The sequence below is a fragment of the Lichenostomus cassidix genome, chromosome 28, assembly GCF_008360975.1.
Source record: "Lichenostomus cassidix isolate B80296 chromosome 28, HeHo_3.0, whole genome shotgun sequence".
NCBI lineage: Eukaryota > Metazoa > Chordata > Aves > Passeriformes > Meliphagidae > Lichenostomus > Lichenostomus cassidix.
Window position 1 is genome coordinate 1,192,972 of NC_139508.1, and position 17,047 is coordinate 1,210,018.

Sequence of the window (17,047 nt, forward strand, 5' to 3'; positions counted from 1 at the left end):
TGCCAGCGGGTGCGTAATGCCTGGGCACAGCTCCAGCGACCTTTGAGTTGTTTGTGTCCTTGGGGAGGCTGCTGGGCACAGCCCTGACCCCCAGGGGTGACCATGCCCCGGGCCATGTGGCCACTGTCCCTTTTCCATGTGGCTCCGGCCCTGGGACCCCATGGGAAAGCCACCAGAGGTCGGTGGCACACCCCGTGTCCCCAAGGGACACCCCATAGCTGGATGGGGTGGCTCTGCTGGTCCCAGCTCCCTTCTGTCCCCTCTTCCAGTGCCATCCAGGGGTGTCCTGGGCTGTCCTGTCCCTCTCCAGCTCCTGGTGGGGACCTGGGTTTGAGGGATGTGGAATTTGGGATCTCTGTTTTGGGGTGGGGGGTTTTGGGATTGAGGGATGCAAGCAGTGGAGATGGCCTGTGTGGGGACAGGGGTTGAGGGACCTGGCTTGTGGTCCCTTGTGATCCTCACTGTGGGGACAAAGGCTTTGGGGACATGTCCTTGAGGCTCTTGGCCCCTCGGGATCCCCACTTTGGGGACAAAGGCTCTGGGAGCGTCAGGGACTTTCCCCAGGGAAAGCCTCCTGTCCTGCCCAGGGCTCCCCACAGACCACGAGCCACGCAGGTAATTAGAGATAATTAAACAATTTAATGGGGCGCAGCAAAGCCTCCCAGGGGCTGCGGGGACACCCAGACAAGCCGTGGGGTCCCCATGTCCCCACGGTACCCAACAGGGTGTCACCGGGAGAAGATTAAAAAGGGAACTTTCGCTTTGTTCCCCAAAGCGGCCGATTTCTCAGGAAAGGAGGGCGCAGGTGGCACCGGATGTCCCCAACCGCCGGCACGTCCCCAGGCTGGCGCGCACCCGACGCTCTCCACCGGCCCCAAAAGGGGAAGAGGAACCCAAGGCCGCGGTCAGCTCCAGCTCCCCCAGCCCCGGGGGCCCCACGCGTGTCCCGCCCGGAAGGCTCCGGTGGCGGCAGCAGGCGGATGCGGCGCGAGGTGTCCCCGCGGGAGGTGGCCTCAGCCCCGGGAGGAAATGTCACCTCAGCCCTCGGGCCGGGGTGACAATTGGGGCTAGGGAGGCCCTGGGGCTGGGGGTGTTAAAAACACCCCGCAAAAGGTGTTCCAACAGGATGTGTGCGTGGGAACCACGCGTGTCCCTGACACGGACCTGGGGGTGGTCAGCTCTGTCCCCTCTGGGCTGGGGGACAGCAGGGAAAGGGCGTCAGTGGGGGACAGAGCGTGTCCCCCCAGCCCTCCCAGAGTCCTCCCAGCCCCTCACTGGTCGGGAACGATGTAGATGTCCTCGGCGGGGCCCAGAGTGTTGGCGTAGATGGGTTGATCGCCGGGATCGGCCGCGCCGTCCAGGAAATAATCCTTATCCGCAGGGAGCTGCGGGCTGGGGACAGCAGGGTGACAGAGAGGAGGGAATGTCAGCGGTGGGGTGGGAAGGATGGAGAGGGTGAACAGGGTGGGATGGCAAAGCATGGAATGGGATGGAAAGGATGGGATGGGATGGGATGGGATGGGATGGGATGGGATGGGATGGGATGGGATGGGATGGGGTGGGGTGGGATGGGATGGGATGGGATGGGATGGGATGGGATGGGATGGGATGGGATGGGATGGGACCTGGCAGGACAACACCTCCGGGCACAGCACAGCAGGGAGAGGACAGGACATGCCCGGAATGTCCATTCCCCGTGCAGTAACCTCACCTGTAGCGCTGCTCCTGCCATCCCGGTGTCTGCTCCTGCCATCCCGGTGTCCATCCCTGCCCGGCCGCCGGGGCCGCGCTGCGGCTCACGAAGACATTCTCGTAGTCGGGAGCGTCGATGCCATCGGTGCCATCGGTGCCATCGGCGGTGCCAATCCCGGGGTCCCGGCTGACGTAGCGAGGCTGCCGGAGGCCTCCAGCCGGATCCTGCTTCCCCCACGCCACTCCGGCCACCGCCGCTCCCGCTCTCCTCCGCCGGTACCAAACCGCGGCAGCGCCCACGGCCACCAGCACGGCCACCGCGGCCACCGCTCCGGCCACCGCCCCGGCCACCACCCCCGCGCCCAGCCCGCACTCCCGGCCGTGGAATTCCGTGACGTTAAAGGTACTCCCGTGGTTCGTGCGGCAGACGCAGTCGATCCCCGGGCGGGCGCAGGGGGTCAGGATGGTGCCCACGACATCGCAGCGGCACGACACGGACAGGGAGCTGAGGCTGGGCTGGAAGGCGGCGGGGGGCACGGCGGGCAGGGGGTTCCCCTCCAGCCGCAGGCTCCGCAGGGCCGTGGCGTTGGCGAAGAACCCCCGAGGCAGCTCCCGGAGCTGGTTGTCCGCCAGGTCCAGCTCCACCAAGCCCGGCCCCACGCCGGACGAGGGGCTCAGGGCTCTGATGCCGTTGTGACTCAAATTCAGCCAGCGCTGCTCGTGGAACTGACTCCAGTCCAGCTCGGCACACCCGCGGCTCCTGTTGCTCAGGTCCAGCTCTTGGGAAGTGTTCGGCCGCAAGGCCAGGCAGGGGGACTCAGTGGTCACTGGGGGGGTCACGGGGGTCACGGGGGTCACGGGGGTCACGGAGGTCACGGGGAGCAGCGGCAGCAGCAGCAGCAGCACGAGTGGGGTCGCGGGAAGCCCCATGGTCACCCCACTGCACCCGGAGCCTGGGTGGGAAAGAGCAGTCAGGACCCCCATTGCCGCCGGATTGCCCCTCCCAGTGCAAACCAGTGCAGCCCAGTTTGGCCCCCACCCCGCTCCCAGGCTGGGCAGCTCCTGGGGGTCCCGGCAGGGCATTTCCTGTGCCTCCCCTCCCCGCAAAACCGCAGCACCCCGACTCGCCTGCGCTCCGGCCGCTGCTGCCTGGTGTGGGGAAGAGGAACAGGCGGGTCCGGCTGTCCCGTGTCACCCTGCCAGGGCGTAGCCGACCCCGGGGGGGGGGCAGGGGGCAGCCCCCCCAAATCAGCACCCCCGCTGCACCCCTCGGTCATTTCCTGGGGTGCTGAGCGTCCCCCTGGCACTGGCTGGGTGTCCCTGTGACCCCAAGGGGTGGGGGACAGACGGGGGAACACAGGGACACCCCCACGTGTGGCGCTGCACGTTTGCACACGCGTGTGCAGGGGGTTCACACATCCCCCACGCGTGCTCGCAGGGACCCCCCGTGCGCGAGGAGACCCCGGGGCTGCGTGGGATGGGAGGACTCTGTGTCTGTGTCCCCTAGCAGGGTGGGTGTCCCCATCCCGCTGTCCCCCCGTGTCTCTGTCCTCCCCGTGTGTGCAACTGAGTGTCACCCGTGCCCCGAGTGTGCCGTTGTGTCCACTCCCCATGTCCGAGCCCCTCTGGTGTCCCTGTCCCTCCATGTCCACCCCGCCGTGTCGCACCGTGTCCGTGTCCGCCCCCTGGTGTCCGAGTCCCTCCGTGACCACCTGCGCACATCCCTGTCCGTGTGTCCCCTCCTCGTGTCCGTGTCCCCTCTCGTGTCCGTGTCCAGGTATGCCCAACCCCTTGCATGTGTCCACTCTGAGGTGTGTCCACCCTGGGACACTCCTGTCCCTCTGTGTCCCCCGTCTGTGGTCACCCCCTTGAGCCCCTCCATGTCCATCCTCTCAAATCCATGTCCCTCCATGACCATCCTGGCTCCATCCTCTCGTGTCGCTGCCCCTTTAAGTCCACCCCATCGCGCCCGTGTCCACCCTGTCACATCCGTGTCCCTCTGTGTCCCCCGTGTCCCCCTGTGTCCCCCCCTCCCACGTCCACCCCTTCATGTTCGTGTCCACCCTTTCGTGTCCGTGTCCCTCCGCTGCCACCACCTCGCATCCGTGTCCACCCTGCCACACGCCCACCCCCCGTATCCCCCGTGTCCCTGTCCACCCCCTCGTGTCCCTCCGTGACCACCGTGTCCCCTCGTGTCACTGCCCCTTTAACCCACCCCCTCGTGTCCCTGATCCCCCGCGTGTCCCCATCCCTCCACGCCCACCCCCCTCGTGTCACTGCCCCTCCATGCCCACCCCCTCGCCTGTGTCCCCCGTGTCCGTGCCCACTCCTCCCCTCCGTGTCCCCTCGTCCCCCGCGCCCACCCCCTCGGGCCCGAGTCCCCTTGTCACATCCGCGTCCCTCCGTCCCACTCGTGTCCACCCTGTGACCGCTCCTCACGTCCCTCGTGTCCCCGGTGTCCCCCGTGTCCCCCTCTCCGCGACCACCCCTCTCCTCCTCAGCGCGGTCCCCACCGCCTCCCCCCGCCGCCATCGCCCCTTTAAGCGCGGCGCGCGGCGCGGGGGGGGTGGTGGCGCCGCTGCCGGAACAGCCGCGCGGGGGGGGCGCGGCGGTTTCAAGCTCCCCCTCGGGCGCGCGGCCGCAGCCGGCGGGGCCGGGCCGGGCCGGGCCGGGATGGCGGCGGGGGCGGCGGGGGCGGCGGGGGCCGCGCGGGGCCGGGCCCGGGGCCGCTGACAGCCGCCGCCGCGCCATGTACGCCAAGGGCAAGGGCTCCGGCGTGCCCTCGGACGGCCAGGCCCGCGAGAAGTGAGTGCGGAGCCGGGCGGCGGCGGGGGACGGCCGGGGCGCGGAAGTTTTTGCCGGGGCGGGCGCCGGGGGAGCGGGGACGGAGCGGGAAGGAAGGGGGGGGAGATCGGGAAAGCGGGGGGGAGATCGGGGGGCGGGCGGACCCCCCGGCCCCGCCCCGCCGGGGAGCACCGGCAGCCGCGGGGCAGCGGGAGCTGGCGGGGGTCAGCCGGGCACCGGCAGCCGGGATGAGCCCCCCGTTCTGCGGCATCCCGGGGGCACCGGGAGCCGCGCTGATCCCCCCGAGCCGCGGCATCCCCCGGCGCACCGGGAGTCGGGATGATCGCCCCGCTCCGTGCCATCCCCCGGGGCACCGGGAGCTGCGGGGGCACCGGGAGCCGGATGGTTCCCCCCGATCTGTGCCATTCCCCGGGGTACCGGGAACCGGCGTGATCCCCCCGTTCCGTGACATCTCCCGGGGTACCGGGACCCGGGGTGATCCCCCTCGGTCCGTGCCATCCCCCGGGGCACCGGGAGCCGCGATCGCAGCCGGGATGTGCCCGCGGGCATTGCCATCCCCCGGGGCACCGGGAGCAGCGGGATGATCCCCCCGGTCTGCGGCATCCCCGGGGGCACCGGGCTGCCCCTTTCCCGACCGCGGCACCCCCGGAGCACCTGGAGCCGGGATGATCCCGCCGCTCCGTGCATCCCCCGGGGCACCGGGAACCGCGAGCGCACCGTGACCGCCGGGCAGCGGGCTGTGCCCCCCGCTCTGTGCCATCCTCCGGGGCACCGCGATGATCCCCCGGGCATTGCCACCCCCAGGGCACCGTGACCCGCCATGGCACCGGGGCTGCCGGGAGCCGGGCTGTGCCCGGTGCGCAGCATTCCCGAGGGCACCGGGAGCTCTCCGGCCGAGCCATCCCCGGGGCAGCGGGGGGACCGGAATGGCACCGGGGCTGCTGATGCCTCCCGGTCCGTGTCACCCCCTGGTCCCCAGGCTGTCGCCCCTCCGTTCCCGGCTGTCCCTGTCCCGCTGGGTCCCAGTGCCCGAGGCCACCGCGGTCCCCGCAGAGCTGCTCCCCCGCGGGGTCCCCGCAGGTCCCGTTGCTGCTCCCGGGAGGGGATGGAGCACCGGGGCCAGGCCCGGCGGGTCCCTGAGTGTCCCCTGCGAGGGGACACACGTGGTGGCCTTTGCCGAAGGGCCACATCCTGCGTGGGTTGTGTCACCTGTGCTGGTCTGTGTCCCCTCCCCATGTCCGAGACACCCTGTCCTGGAGCCACCCCACCGTGGGAACCGGTTACTGTGGAGGGTGTGCGGTGTCACCGGTGGGAGTCACTCGGTGTCACCGGTGGGAGTCACTCGGTGTCACCGGTGTCACCATGGGGTCCCTCGCAGGGAGGTGACATCGAATCTCCCTCATTAATTCTGCACTAATTAACGGGGGGCTCCGTGCTGAGCGCTCCCCGTGTCCCTCGGGGTGCATGGCATGGGTGTGACACCGCGGGGGTGACACCGCGGGGGTGGCAGGTCCCTGACCCCTGTCCCTGTCCCCTCCTGTCCCCCCAGGCTGGCGCTCTACGTCTACGAGTACCTGCTGCACGTGGGGGCTCAGAAATCTGCCCAGACCTTCCTGTCGGAGGTAAGGGGGGGGGACAGCACCCCCAAACCCCCCCATTGTCCCCTCCGGGGGTCCTGGAGCTCCATCCCGGCCGGGGGGTGCTGAACCTCCCCTTTCCCTCCCCGCAGATCCGATGGGAGAAGAACATCACTCTGGGGGAGCCCCCCGGCTTCCTGCACTCCTGGTGGTGGTGAGTTGGGGTCCGGGGGGGTCAGAAAGGGGGGGAACAAGGGGGGAACCCCCCTATTGCCACGGCGGGGGGGTTGGGAAGGGGCTGGGAGGTTTCCCCCCGCCCCATTCTGCCCCCACATCACCTCGGACCCCGTAAAGCTGTCCCTCTGCTGTTCCCATCAGCGATTCGGGGGGCTTCCCCCTCCCATCCCGGCCCCCCCGCCTGGCTCCTCCAGATGGATCCAATTTGGCACTGAGTGAGGAGCTGGGGGGGCTCACAGCCCCGGGGCTGGACCCCCCAGCAGAGCCCCCCGGGGGGTGATGGACATGTGGGGGGACATCCCTTCTGGGGGGCTCAGGGGGACCAGCACTAATTTGGGGGTGTCACACACACTGGGGGGCTCTATGCCATCCCACCCTTTAACTGGGGGTTAATCTGGCACTCAGCCAGCACCCCCAAACCGGGGGGGGACACCCCGAAACACCCCCAACCGCCGTGCTGCCCCCACCCGGGGCGGGGGGCGCGGGCACAGGACCCCCCCGGTCCATCCCGCCCCAGGATGCTGCAGCCTGATGTAAAGTCCCAGGAATTTGGGCTCGGGCCGTAGCGACCGTTTCCAGGGAAAACAGGCGGCAGGCTGGAGCGGGAGGCCCCGGCCGAGGGGGGGGGACACAACCCAGACCCCCCCCGGCGACACCAGCGTGGCCGTGGGGCTCGGAGGAGGGGGACAGGGGTGTAAATCGGGGGGGGATCCTCACCCGCTGCCCCCCCCACCCCGGTTTTCCCAGCGTTTTTTGGGATCTGTACTGCGCCGCTCCGGACCGCCGGGAGACCTGCGAGCATTCCAGCGAGGCCAAAGCCTTCCATGACTACGTGAGTGCCTCGGGATGGGGGGGTCCGAGCCCCCCCGAGCCACCGGGACCCCCCCCAGCCACCGGGACCCCCCCGGCGGGGCTCCTGCACGCCGCCAGCCCCGGCTCTGTGGGTGACCTATTTCACGGGGCGGCGGCGGGGGGGTTAATCCCTGGGGGCCTGGCTCAGTGTCACCCCCCCTGGGGACCCCGGCGTGCCCTGGCGTGCCCATCCCCCACTGTGACCCCCCCCAGGGGACAGGGACATCCCCCCTCCCCCCTCACCTTCCCTAATCCCACACTGTGGGCACTGTGAGGCTCTCAGTGTCCAGCCAGGAGTGTCCACCCTGTGGCCTGGGGTCACCGCGGGGCTGGGGCTCGGGGGGATCACCCCACATTTAGGGGACACCCCCACACTGAGGGGACCCCCCAGAACAGCTCTGCTCCTTCCCAGCATGAGCTCTGGGGTCAGTCATTGGCACAGAGTCAGCAGCCCCCGGTGTTCCCGGTGTTCCCAGTATTCCCGGTGTTCCCGGTGTTCCCAGTGTTCCCGGTGTTCCTGGTGTTCCCAGTGTCCCTATATCTGCTCCTGCCAGGGCTGGGGGCACAGAGGGACACGGAGGGGTGGCAGGGGGCACCGTGCCCGGGATGGGGAGTGGTCCCTGGGATGTGGGATGCTGGGATGTCCATGGTGCTGTGGGATGTAGGATGATGCAGGATCCTGTGGGATATAGGATGAAGCAGGGTCCTGTGGGATATAGGATGAAGCAGGTCCATGGCCCCATAGGATGCAGGATGCTGTAGGCTGATATAGGATGAAGCAGGGTCCATGGTCCCATAGGATCCTTTGGGATGCAGGATGCTGTGGGGTGATATAGGATGAAACAGAGTCCATGATCCCATAGGATGCTGTGGGATGATGATGCTGCAGGGTCCATGGCCCCACAGAATCCTGTGGGATGTAGGATAATACAGGGTCCTTGTCCCACAGGATGCAGGATCCTGTGGGATGCAGGATGCTGTGGGACGATGTAGGATGATGCAGGGTCCACAGTCCCACAGGATCCTATGGGATGATGATGTAGGATGATGCAGTGTCCATGGCCCCACAGGATCCTATGGGATGTAGGATGATACAGGGTCCATCTCTTACAGGGTACAGGATCCTGTGGGATGCAGGATGGTGCAGGGTCCATCTCTCACAGGGTACAGGATCCTGTGGGATGCAGGATGCTGTAGGGTGATGTAGGATGATACAGCATGCACGGTCCCATAGGATGCTGTGGGATGGATGATGATGCAGGATGAGACAAGGTCCCTGTCCTACAGGATGCTGTGGGATGCAGGATGATGCAGGAGGCTGTGGGATACTGTGGGATGCTGTGGGATCCATGGTGCTGTGGGATGTGGGATGCTGTGGGATGCTCTAGGATGCAGGAGGCTGTGGGATGCTGTGGGATGCTGTAGGGTCCACAGTCCCACAGGATGTGGGATGCTGTGACGTGTAGGATGCCACCGTGGGATGCAGGAGGCTGTGGGATGCAGGAGGCTGTGGGACACACAGTGACACCAGGGTGGACACCGTGGGGACACCGTGGGGACACCGTGAGGTGCAGTGGGGACACCGTGGGCTGCAGGATGACCCACCACCCCACGGCTTCAGCACGCTGTGTGACCCACGCTGCCCCCCAGGCCACCCCTCACCCCCGCGGGGTCCCTCGGGGTCCCTCGGGGCCACACGAGGCTGCGCCGGCGCCGCGGGGGCTGCAGCAGGACCCCCCCCGCCCCCCGCCGCCCCCAGCCCCCGGCGCTGCGCAGAGCTGATTTCCATGCTGGAATTAATGAGGCTGCCGGTGCGGTGACGGTGACGCCGGGGACATGGCGCGGGTCAGGCCACGTTGCCATGGCACTGCTGCCTGGCAGAGCTGGGGAGCGCTGGGGGGGCACCCCACGGCCCCCCCCCGCCCCACCGGGGTGTCCCACCCGGTCGTGGCTCCATCCCAGTGCCCGGCTGGGCTGAACTGGGGGTCCCAGAACCCCTCATGTCCCCACGGGTGATCCCCACTGTCCCCCCAGGCACATGGGGACCCCCCTGAGCATCCTGGTGACCCCACAACACGGGGGGTCCAGCCTGGGCACAGTTTGGGGGGGATTGGCAGCAGCCACCCCACAGCGGGGTCTGGGGTCTGTCTGGGGTGAGCAGCCCCCAAGCTGTCCCCCACATGTCCCCCTGTCCCCAATTTCCCCAACCTGGAGCCCGAGGGAGGAGACAGAACTCCCCAACCTGTTGCCATGGCAACTCAGCTTTGCATCGCTGAGTGAGGGGGGGTCTGGGGGTCCCCATTGGGTCCCTGCTTTGAGGGGGCAGTGCTGTCACCCCCATGGGGCTGGAGCTGGGGGGCAGCGGTGGCCCCAGTGTGTCACTGTCACTGTGTCTGGGGCAGGAGTGGGTGTCCCCAAGAGGGGACATGGCCTGGGACCCCCAAGGACCCCCATGGATGCCCCACAGGCTGGAGACCCCCATTAGGGTGTCCCTGGGCTCCTGGCGTCACCCCAAACCTGACTGTCACCCGTGTCCATGGCAGTGTCACCGTCCCCATCCCCGTCCCCAAAGCAGCCCCACCCACCCTCTGGTTCTGCCCCTAAAGCACAGCGGGACCCCCAACCCCACCGAGCCTGGGGGCCCCCCGGGCGGAGGGGGCAGCGCGGGGTTCCCCCTTCCCCTGCTTCCCTCCAAATTGAAACCATTTGTGGCTCAGGGGCCGAGCCGGAAAGGAGCCACATTCCTTCCCCTAACAGCTCCCCTCGGACGGGGCTGGCCGGAGCGCGGGGCTGGGGGCCTCCTGCCCGCCCCCCGGACCCCCCAGCCGGGCTGGGAGGGGAGTGTGGGGCGAGCTGGGACCCGGGGATGGGCTGGGGGTGATGGGGATGGCGGTGGGGACAATGGGGACACCCCGAAGCCGCACTGATGTCTCTCCACCCCGCAGAGCGCGGCGGCAGCGCCCAGCCCGGTGATGGGGAATTTGCCCCCCGGGGATGGCATGTCTGGGGGTCCCGTGCCCCCCGCCTTCTTCCAGGTACAGAGCCATGCGTGTCCTCGGCGTGTTTTGGGGGGTCACACCTGCCAGGCCACCCCAAACCCAGGCTGGGGACAGCCTTGTGCCCCCATACCCCCAGAAAGGGAAATCACAGTCCCCCCAAACTTCCCCAGGGTCACAAATCTCCCAAAATCACCCTCCCAGTGGTCACAGGCACCCCAAAACTCCCGCCCAGGGGGTCACAGGGGTCACAGCGTCCCCAGAATCACCCTCTCAGGGGTCACAGTCACCCCAAAACCCCCGCCAAGGGGTCACAGCCCCCCAAACCCCCAACCCATACCCTGCTGTGTTCTCTCCGAGGCTCCCACGGGTGTCCCCCCTCTGTCCCCCCACCCTCGGGGTGCCCCCTCACAACCCCCCAGGACCCCCCCAAGGTGACACCGACCCCCCCAAGGTGACTCCGACCCCCCCCAGCCCCATCTGACCCCCCAAACCCCCCTCTCTTGCAGCCCTTCATGTCCCCCCGCTACCCCGGCGGCCCCCGGCCCCCCCTCCGGATGCCCAACCAGGTGAGGCGGTCGCTGCCGGGACTCCCCCCTCCCCAAAAAAGGGGTGCAGAGCCCCCCCAGCCCCCTGACCCACCCTTGCCCCCCTGTCTGCAGCCCCCCGTGGGTGTCCCCGGCTCCCAGCCGCTGCTGCCCAACGCCATGGACCCGGCTGCGAGGTCACAGGGTGAGTTGGGGGTCCCTGTCCCCCTCCTGGTGTCACCCCCGGACCCCGTGGTGGGTTTGGGGGGCTCAGGGGGTCTCACATCTCCCCCTCCCCGGTTTGTGCAGGGCATCCTGGCATGGGGGGCCCAATGCAGCGCATGAACCCCCCCAGGGGCATGGCCGGAATGGGGCCACAGGTAGGGGGTGTGGGGTTTGGGGGGTGGGATGTGGGAATGGGGCAGGGAGATGGGGATATGGGATATGGGATATGGGATATGGGATATGGGAATATGGGGATGGGGATGGGGCAGGGAGATGGGATATGGGGATGGGAATGGGATGGGATATGGGAATGGGGCAGGGATATGGGGATGGGAATGGGACAGGGAGATGGGGATGGGAATGGGGATGGGATGAGGGAATATGGGGATGGGAATGAGGCAGGGAGATGAGAATAGGGCAGGGATATGGGGATGGGAATGGAAATGGGAATGGGGCAGGGATATGGGGATGGGGCAGGGACAGGGATATGGGGACGGGAATGGGGCCACAGGTCTGGGATACTGGGAGTGTGGGATATGGCAATAGGGCAGGGGCAGGGATATGGGAATGGGAATGGGGATGGGATATGGGGACAGAAGGACACAGAGGTGTAGTGCAGGGATAAAGGGATAAGATTGGGGATACGGGAATGGGGTCAGGGATACGGATGTGGATGGGGACAGGGATGGGACTGGGAATGGGGATATAGGGATGGGGATGGCTTGTGGGGACAGGGATGGAGCTGGCAACAGGGATGGGGACAGGGATACAGGATTGGGGACAGTGATATGGGATTGGGGCCAAGGATATGGGGCTGGGGACAGGGATACAGGATTTGGGACAGGGATACAGGGTTGGGGACAGGGATACAGGGCTGGGGACAGGGATGCAGGATTGGGGACAGGGATGCAGGATTGGGGACAGGGATACAGGGCTGGGGACAGGGATATGGGGCTGGGGACAGGGATGCAGGATTGGGGACAGGGATGCAGGATTGGGGACAGGGATGCAGGATTGGGGACAGGGATGTGGGGCTGGTGACAGTGCCAGGGCTGTCCCAGCCCCGCTGACCCCCCTCTCCCGGCAGAGCTATGGCACTGGGATGCGCCCTCCCCCCAGCTCTCTGGCCGGCCCTGGAATGCCCACCATGAACATGTAAGACCCCCGTGTTCCCCCCTCACCCCATAAACCCCCCGGGAGCAGCAGGACACCCCTCACTGTCCCATTGCCTTCCAGGGGTCCCGGTGGCCGCGGGCCTTGGCCCAACCCCAACGCCAACTCCGTAAGTTTTGGGATTTGGGGTGGGGTGGGATACCTTGTGGGGGTCCTATGGGGGTGCTGCCCCCCTGTCCCCCACCATGCTGACCCCCTTTTGTCCCCCCAGATCGCCTACTCCTCCTCATCCCCTGGGAATTACGTGGTGAGTTTTGGGGTTTGTTTTGGGGTGGGAGGGACTGCAGTGACACTGTGACCCCCCAAACCCACCCCACATCTTCTTCTTCTTCCCTTCCAGGGCCCTCCTGGGGGCGGCGGCCCCCCCGGGACCCCCATCCTGCCCAGCCCCGGAGGTGAGTGGGATTTGGGAGGTTGGATAGGATTTTGGGGTGTTTGAGTGGGATTTGAGGGCATATAAGTGGGATTTGGGAGTGTATGAATGGGATTTGGGGTGTTTGAGTGGGATTTGAGGGTGTTTGAGTAGGATTTGGGGGTCTATGAATGGGATTTGGGGGGGTATGAGTGGGATTTTAGGGTGTGAGTAGGATTTGGGAGGTTGAGTAGGGTTTTGGGGTGTTTGGGTGGGATTTTAGGGTGTGACTGGGATTTGGGGGTGCTGTGAGCAGGGTTTAGGGGTGCCACACTCACCCCCACGTGTGGTTTTCCCCCCAGACTCCACCAACTCCAGTGAGAACATGTACACCATGATGAACCCCATCGGACCCGCGGGGAACCGGCCCAACGTGAGTGCGGGATGGGGACAGGGATGGGGACAGGGACGGGGACAGGGATGGGGACAGGGATTGGGGTCAGGGGGTCCCTGCCATTGCTGACCCCCCTTTCCCCACAGTTCCCAATGGGCCCAGGACCCGAGGGACCCATGGGCGGCATGAGCGCGATGGAGCCACACCACATGAACGGATCCTTAGGTGGGTGACACCTTGGGGACAGCGAGTGTCCTGTGTCCCCAGCACCCCCAGGACCCTCAGGACACCCATCCTGCTGGATGTGAGCCCCATCTGTGGCTGGATGGACTCAGGGGGCACAGGGATTGGGATGGGGAACGGATTTGGGGACATGCAGAGCTTTGGGGACACAGGGACTGAGGGGACACACATGGACTGGGGGACACAGTTTGGGGGATGCATGAATTGGAGGGACACACGGATTAGGGACACACATGCATTGGGGACACAGTTTGGGGGACACATGGATTAGGGACACACATGATTTAGGGACACATATGGTTTAGGGACACATGGATTAGGGACACACATGGATTGGGGGATCACACAGAGTTTGGGGGGACACACGGCTCGGGGTGTCACTAACGCCCCACTGTCATCCTGGCAGGCTCCGGGGACATGGATGGGCTGCCAAAGGTGAGCTGGGGACCCTGGGACCCCATGGGGCTGGGACCCCATTTATTGGGACTCTGCAGTGTCCCCCCATGCAGTGCACCCCTCCCATATCCTGGACCCCATTTATTGGGATCCATTTATTGCCCCCCACCCCATATACTGTGACCCCATTATTTATTGGGACCTCCCATATATTGGGACCTCCCTATGGACTGACACTCCCCCTACACTGGAACCCCATTTATTGGGATCCCACATACAATGGGAGTTCCCCACACACTGGGACCCCATTTATTTCTGTCCCCCTCCCATATACTGGGACCCCATTTATTGGGATTTATTGGGATCCCCCATACACTGGGATCCCCTCTATACTGGGATCCATTTATTGCCCCCCACCATGTACTGGGACCCCATTTATTGGGATCCCCCATACACTGGGATCACCATGTGGACTGAGCCCACCCACATGCTGAGACCCTATTTACTGCCCCCCACCCCATATACTGGGACCCCATTTATTTATTCTCCCCCCATATACTGGAACCCCATTATTTATTAAACCCTCCATATACTGGGACCCCATATATTGGGACCTTCCTAAGAACTGAGCCCCCCACACCCTGGGACCCCATTTGTTTCTATTCCCCTCCCATATACTGGGATCCCATTTATTGGGATTTATTGGGATCCCCCGTGCACTGGGACCCCCCCTATACTGGGATCCATTTATTGTCCTTCACCATATACTGGGACCCCCCATGTACTTCAACCACCCCAAGAACTGAGCCCCCCACACACTGGGACCCCGTTTATTGCCCCCCACCCCATTTCCTGGGACCCCATTTATTGGGATCCCCAATATACTGGGACCACCCTATGGACTGAGACCTCCCCATATACTGGGACCCCATTTATTTCTATCCTCTCCCCCACATACTGGCACCCCATTTATTGGGACCCCCATATAGTGGGACCCCATTTATTGGGATCCCTCATATAGTGGGACCCCATTTATTGGGATCCCAAATATACTGGGACCCCATTTATTGGGATCCCCACACACTGGGACCCCATTTATTGGGATCCCCCATATACTGGGACCCCATTTATTGGGACCCCCATATACTGGGACCCCATTTATTGGGATCCCCCATATACTGGGACCCCATTTATTGGGATTCCCCATATAGTGGGACCCCATTTATTGGGATTCCCCACACACTGGCACCCCATTTATTGGGACCCCCATATACTGGGACCCCATTTATTGGGACCCCCACACACTGGCACCCCATTTATTGGGACCCCCATTTATTGGGATTCCCCATATACTGGGACCCCATTTATTGCCCCCCACCCCCCAAACCCCCCCAAACCCCCCCTAACTCTCTCTCTCCCCTCTCCCCGCAGAGCTCCCCCAGTAATTTGGGGGCCCTGAGCAACCCCCCCGGCACCCCTCGGGACGACGCCGAGCTGAGCAGCAATTTCCTAAATCCCTTCCAAAGCGACAGCGTAAGGGACCCGGCGGGGACCCCCGCGGACCCCCGGGGGGGCAGGCGGCGAGGCGGGCGGGGGGCCCGGGGGGGTCGCGGCGGCGGCGGCGGCCGGGGACGGGGGGGTTCAGCGAGCAGCAAACCCCACTGGCGACCCCCCGAAATTGTGTCCCCAAATCCCCAAATCCCGCCGGCGGGGTCGGCGTGGCCGAGCGGCCCCGAGGCGTGACGAAAGAAGGGGGGGGGACAGCAGCGTGTCACCCCACCCCACCACCCAGGACACCCCCCAGGACGCCCCCCGGACCCCCTAACGCTGTGGTGTCTCCGCTCTCTCTATAGTACTCGCCCAGCATGACAATGAGCGTGTGAGCCCCGCGCCGAGGCCGCCGACAGCCAGACGCCCTCACCCAACCACCGAAACAAAAAACAAAAAAAAAAATTAATTCATTAATTTTAATGATCAGCCCCACCCCGTGTCCCCCCACCCCCACCCAGAGCCCCCCCACCCACCCCACCAGTTCCACCCCTGGGGTTTTTTTTTGGGTTTTTTTGTTATTTTTTTCGGTTCTGAACGAACACTAAAAAGCGAGCGGAGAGAGCGCGGGAAAGGAAAACTGAAAAAAAAAAACAAAAAAAAAGAAGAAAAGAAATAATAATGATGATTAGAAATAAGTCATGTGACTTATTCGCTGCCCCCCCACTCACCCACCCCCCCCAAAATTGGGGTTCCCCCCCATTTTCCAGCACTGGGATCTTCCTTTTCCAGCCCTTCGCAATTCCCCCAAACTGGGAGTGCTCCCAGCACTGGGATTGACCCCAAAAAATGTGCTGGGACCCCTTTTATTGTCCCCCCAGCATTGGGATTGACCCCAAAAATGTGCTGGGATCCCATTTATTGTCCCCCCAGCACTGGGATCCCATTTATTGTCCCCCCCACAGGACTGGGATTGACCCCAAAATGTGCTGGGACCCCTTTTATTGTCCCCCCAGCATTGGGATTGACCCCAAAAAATGTGCTGGGACCCCTTTTATTGTCCCGCCAGCACTGGGACCCCATTTATTGTCCCCCCAGCATTGGGATTGACCCCCAGAATGTGCTGGGACCCCAATTATTTCTCCCCCCATGTGCTGAGATCCCATTTATTGCCCCCCAGCACTGGGATTGACCCCAAACTGTGCTGGGACCCCATTTATTGCCCCCCCGGCACTGGGGTTGACCCTTCCCCACAGTACTGGGACCAGTTCTCCCAGTGCCCCCCAAGCCAGAGCCCCGGGGGGGTCAGACCAGCCCAGCCCCCCCAGAGCGAGTGCAGCCCCCTCCCCAAATCCAGGCTGGGCTGGGGGAGGGGCAAGGAGCGGGGGGGGCCAAGCCATATTCCCCCCCCGATATGGAGCACCCCAAAAAGGGTCTATAGGGCAAATCCCAGCGCAGAGCAGCCCCCCAGCCGGGGGTCTCAGCCCCCCCAGCCCCGTCTGTGTGCTCAGCCAGCACTGTGATCCCCCAGGCCCCCCCCGAGCGCCAGACCGGGGCCCCCCCGACCCCCCCAGGGACCACTTTAATATGAAGGAATTTTTTTTTTTTTTTGTGTGGTTTTGGGTTTTTTCGGGATTTTTTTTTGGTTTTTTTTTTCTTGTTTTGTTTTGGTTTTTTCTTTTTTTTTGGATGATTTTTTTTCCTCTTTTATAACAGAAAGGACCTCAAAGCCCCCCCTCCTTGCCCTCCCCCACCCCAAAGAACCCCCAAAAATGCCCGCCCCGGACCCCCAGCCCTGTACAGCCCCCATAGGCATAGTCGTTCTGTGTAGGGACCCCCTCATTTCTAAGCCTTTGGAGCCCCTCCCCACATTGCTTATCAAACAAAATGGAAAAAAAATCCCTCCCTCAAAAAAACCAAAAAACCAAAAAAAAAGAAAAATACAAAAAGAGCGAAAAAAGAAAAAAAAAAAAAAGCCCTAAAATGACAAAAAAAAAAAAACAAAAACCACCCCACGATTCTCCCCCGACACCCCCACCCCGCATCAATAAATGTAATTTGATTTTTTTTCAGAAGGCGACGATATTTGG

The 17,047-nt window shown here is 64.4% G+C and overlaps 2 protein-coding genes across 2 annotated transcripts; one reads left to right on the plus strand and one right to left on the minus strand.

Annotated features, from left to right (window-relative positions):
- Positions 1–619: 619 nt before the first annotated feature.
- On the minus strand, positions 620–3,703 carry LOC146426078 (uncharacterized). The gene is made up of 3 exons (XM_085040337.1): positions 2,821–3,703; positions 1,712–2,645; positions 620–1,392 (listed from the first exon to the last, which is right to left on the minus strand). The coding sequence occupies exons 2-3, from the start codon at positions 2,620–2,622 to the stop codon at positions 1,272–1,274; spliced, it is 1,032 nt and encodes a 343-aa protein (XP_084896463.1). The 5' UTR covers positions 2,623–2,645; positions 2,821–3,703; the 3' UTR covers positions 620–1,271.
- Positions 3,704–4,341: 638 nt separating this feature from the next.
- On the plus strand, positions 4,342–15,693 carry SSBP4 (single stranded DNA binding protein 4). Its single transcript, XM_085040335.1, has 17 exons — positions 4,342–4,497; positions 6,047–6,119; positions 6,227–6,288; positions 7,059–7,143; positions 10,109–10,198; positions 10,669–10,728; positions 10,822–10,891; positions 10,996–11,066; positions 11,999–12,066; positions 12,148–12,193; positions 12,296–12,331; positions 12,425–12,479; positions 12,799–12,869; positions 12,977–13,055; positions 13,480–13,508; positions 14,901–15,002; positions 15,323–15,693. Exons 1-17 carry the CDS (start codon positions 4,442–4,444, stop codon positions 15,350–15,352), a joined length of 1,083 nt encoding a protein of 360 aa, XP_084896461.1. The 5' UTR covers positions 4,342–4,441; the 3' UTR covers positions 15,353–15,693.
- Positions 15,694–17,047: the final 1,354 nt, after the last annotated feature.

Bases quoted from the DNA above. Each gene is read 5' to 3' on its own strand.
- LOC146426078 (XM_085040337.1), bottom strand. From the start codon at position 2,622: ATGGGGCTTCCCGCGACCCCACTCGTGCTGCTGCTGCTGCTGCCGCTG. The intron at 1,393-1,711 runs GTGAGGTTACTG...TGCTGTCCCCAG, and splicing joins TGGCAGGAGCAGCGCTACAG to CCCGCAGCTCCCTGCGGATA.
- SSBP4 (XM_085040335.1), top strand. From the start codon at position 4,442: ATGTACGCCAAGGGCAAGGGCTCCGGCGTGCCCTCGGACGGCCAGGCC. The intron at 4,498-6,046 runs GTGAGTGCGGAG...CTGTCCCCCCAG, and splicing joins GACGGCCAGGCCCGCGAGAA to GCTGGCGCTCTACGTCTACG. The intron at 15,003-15,322 runs GTAAGGGACCCG...CTCTCTCTATAG, and splicing joins ATCCCTTCCAAAGCGACAGC to TACTCGCCCAGCATGACAAT.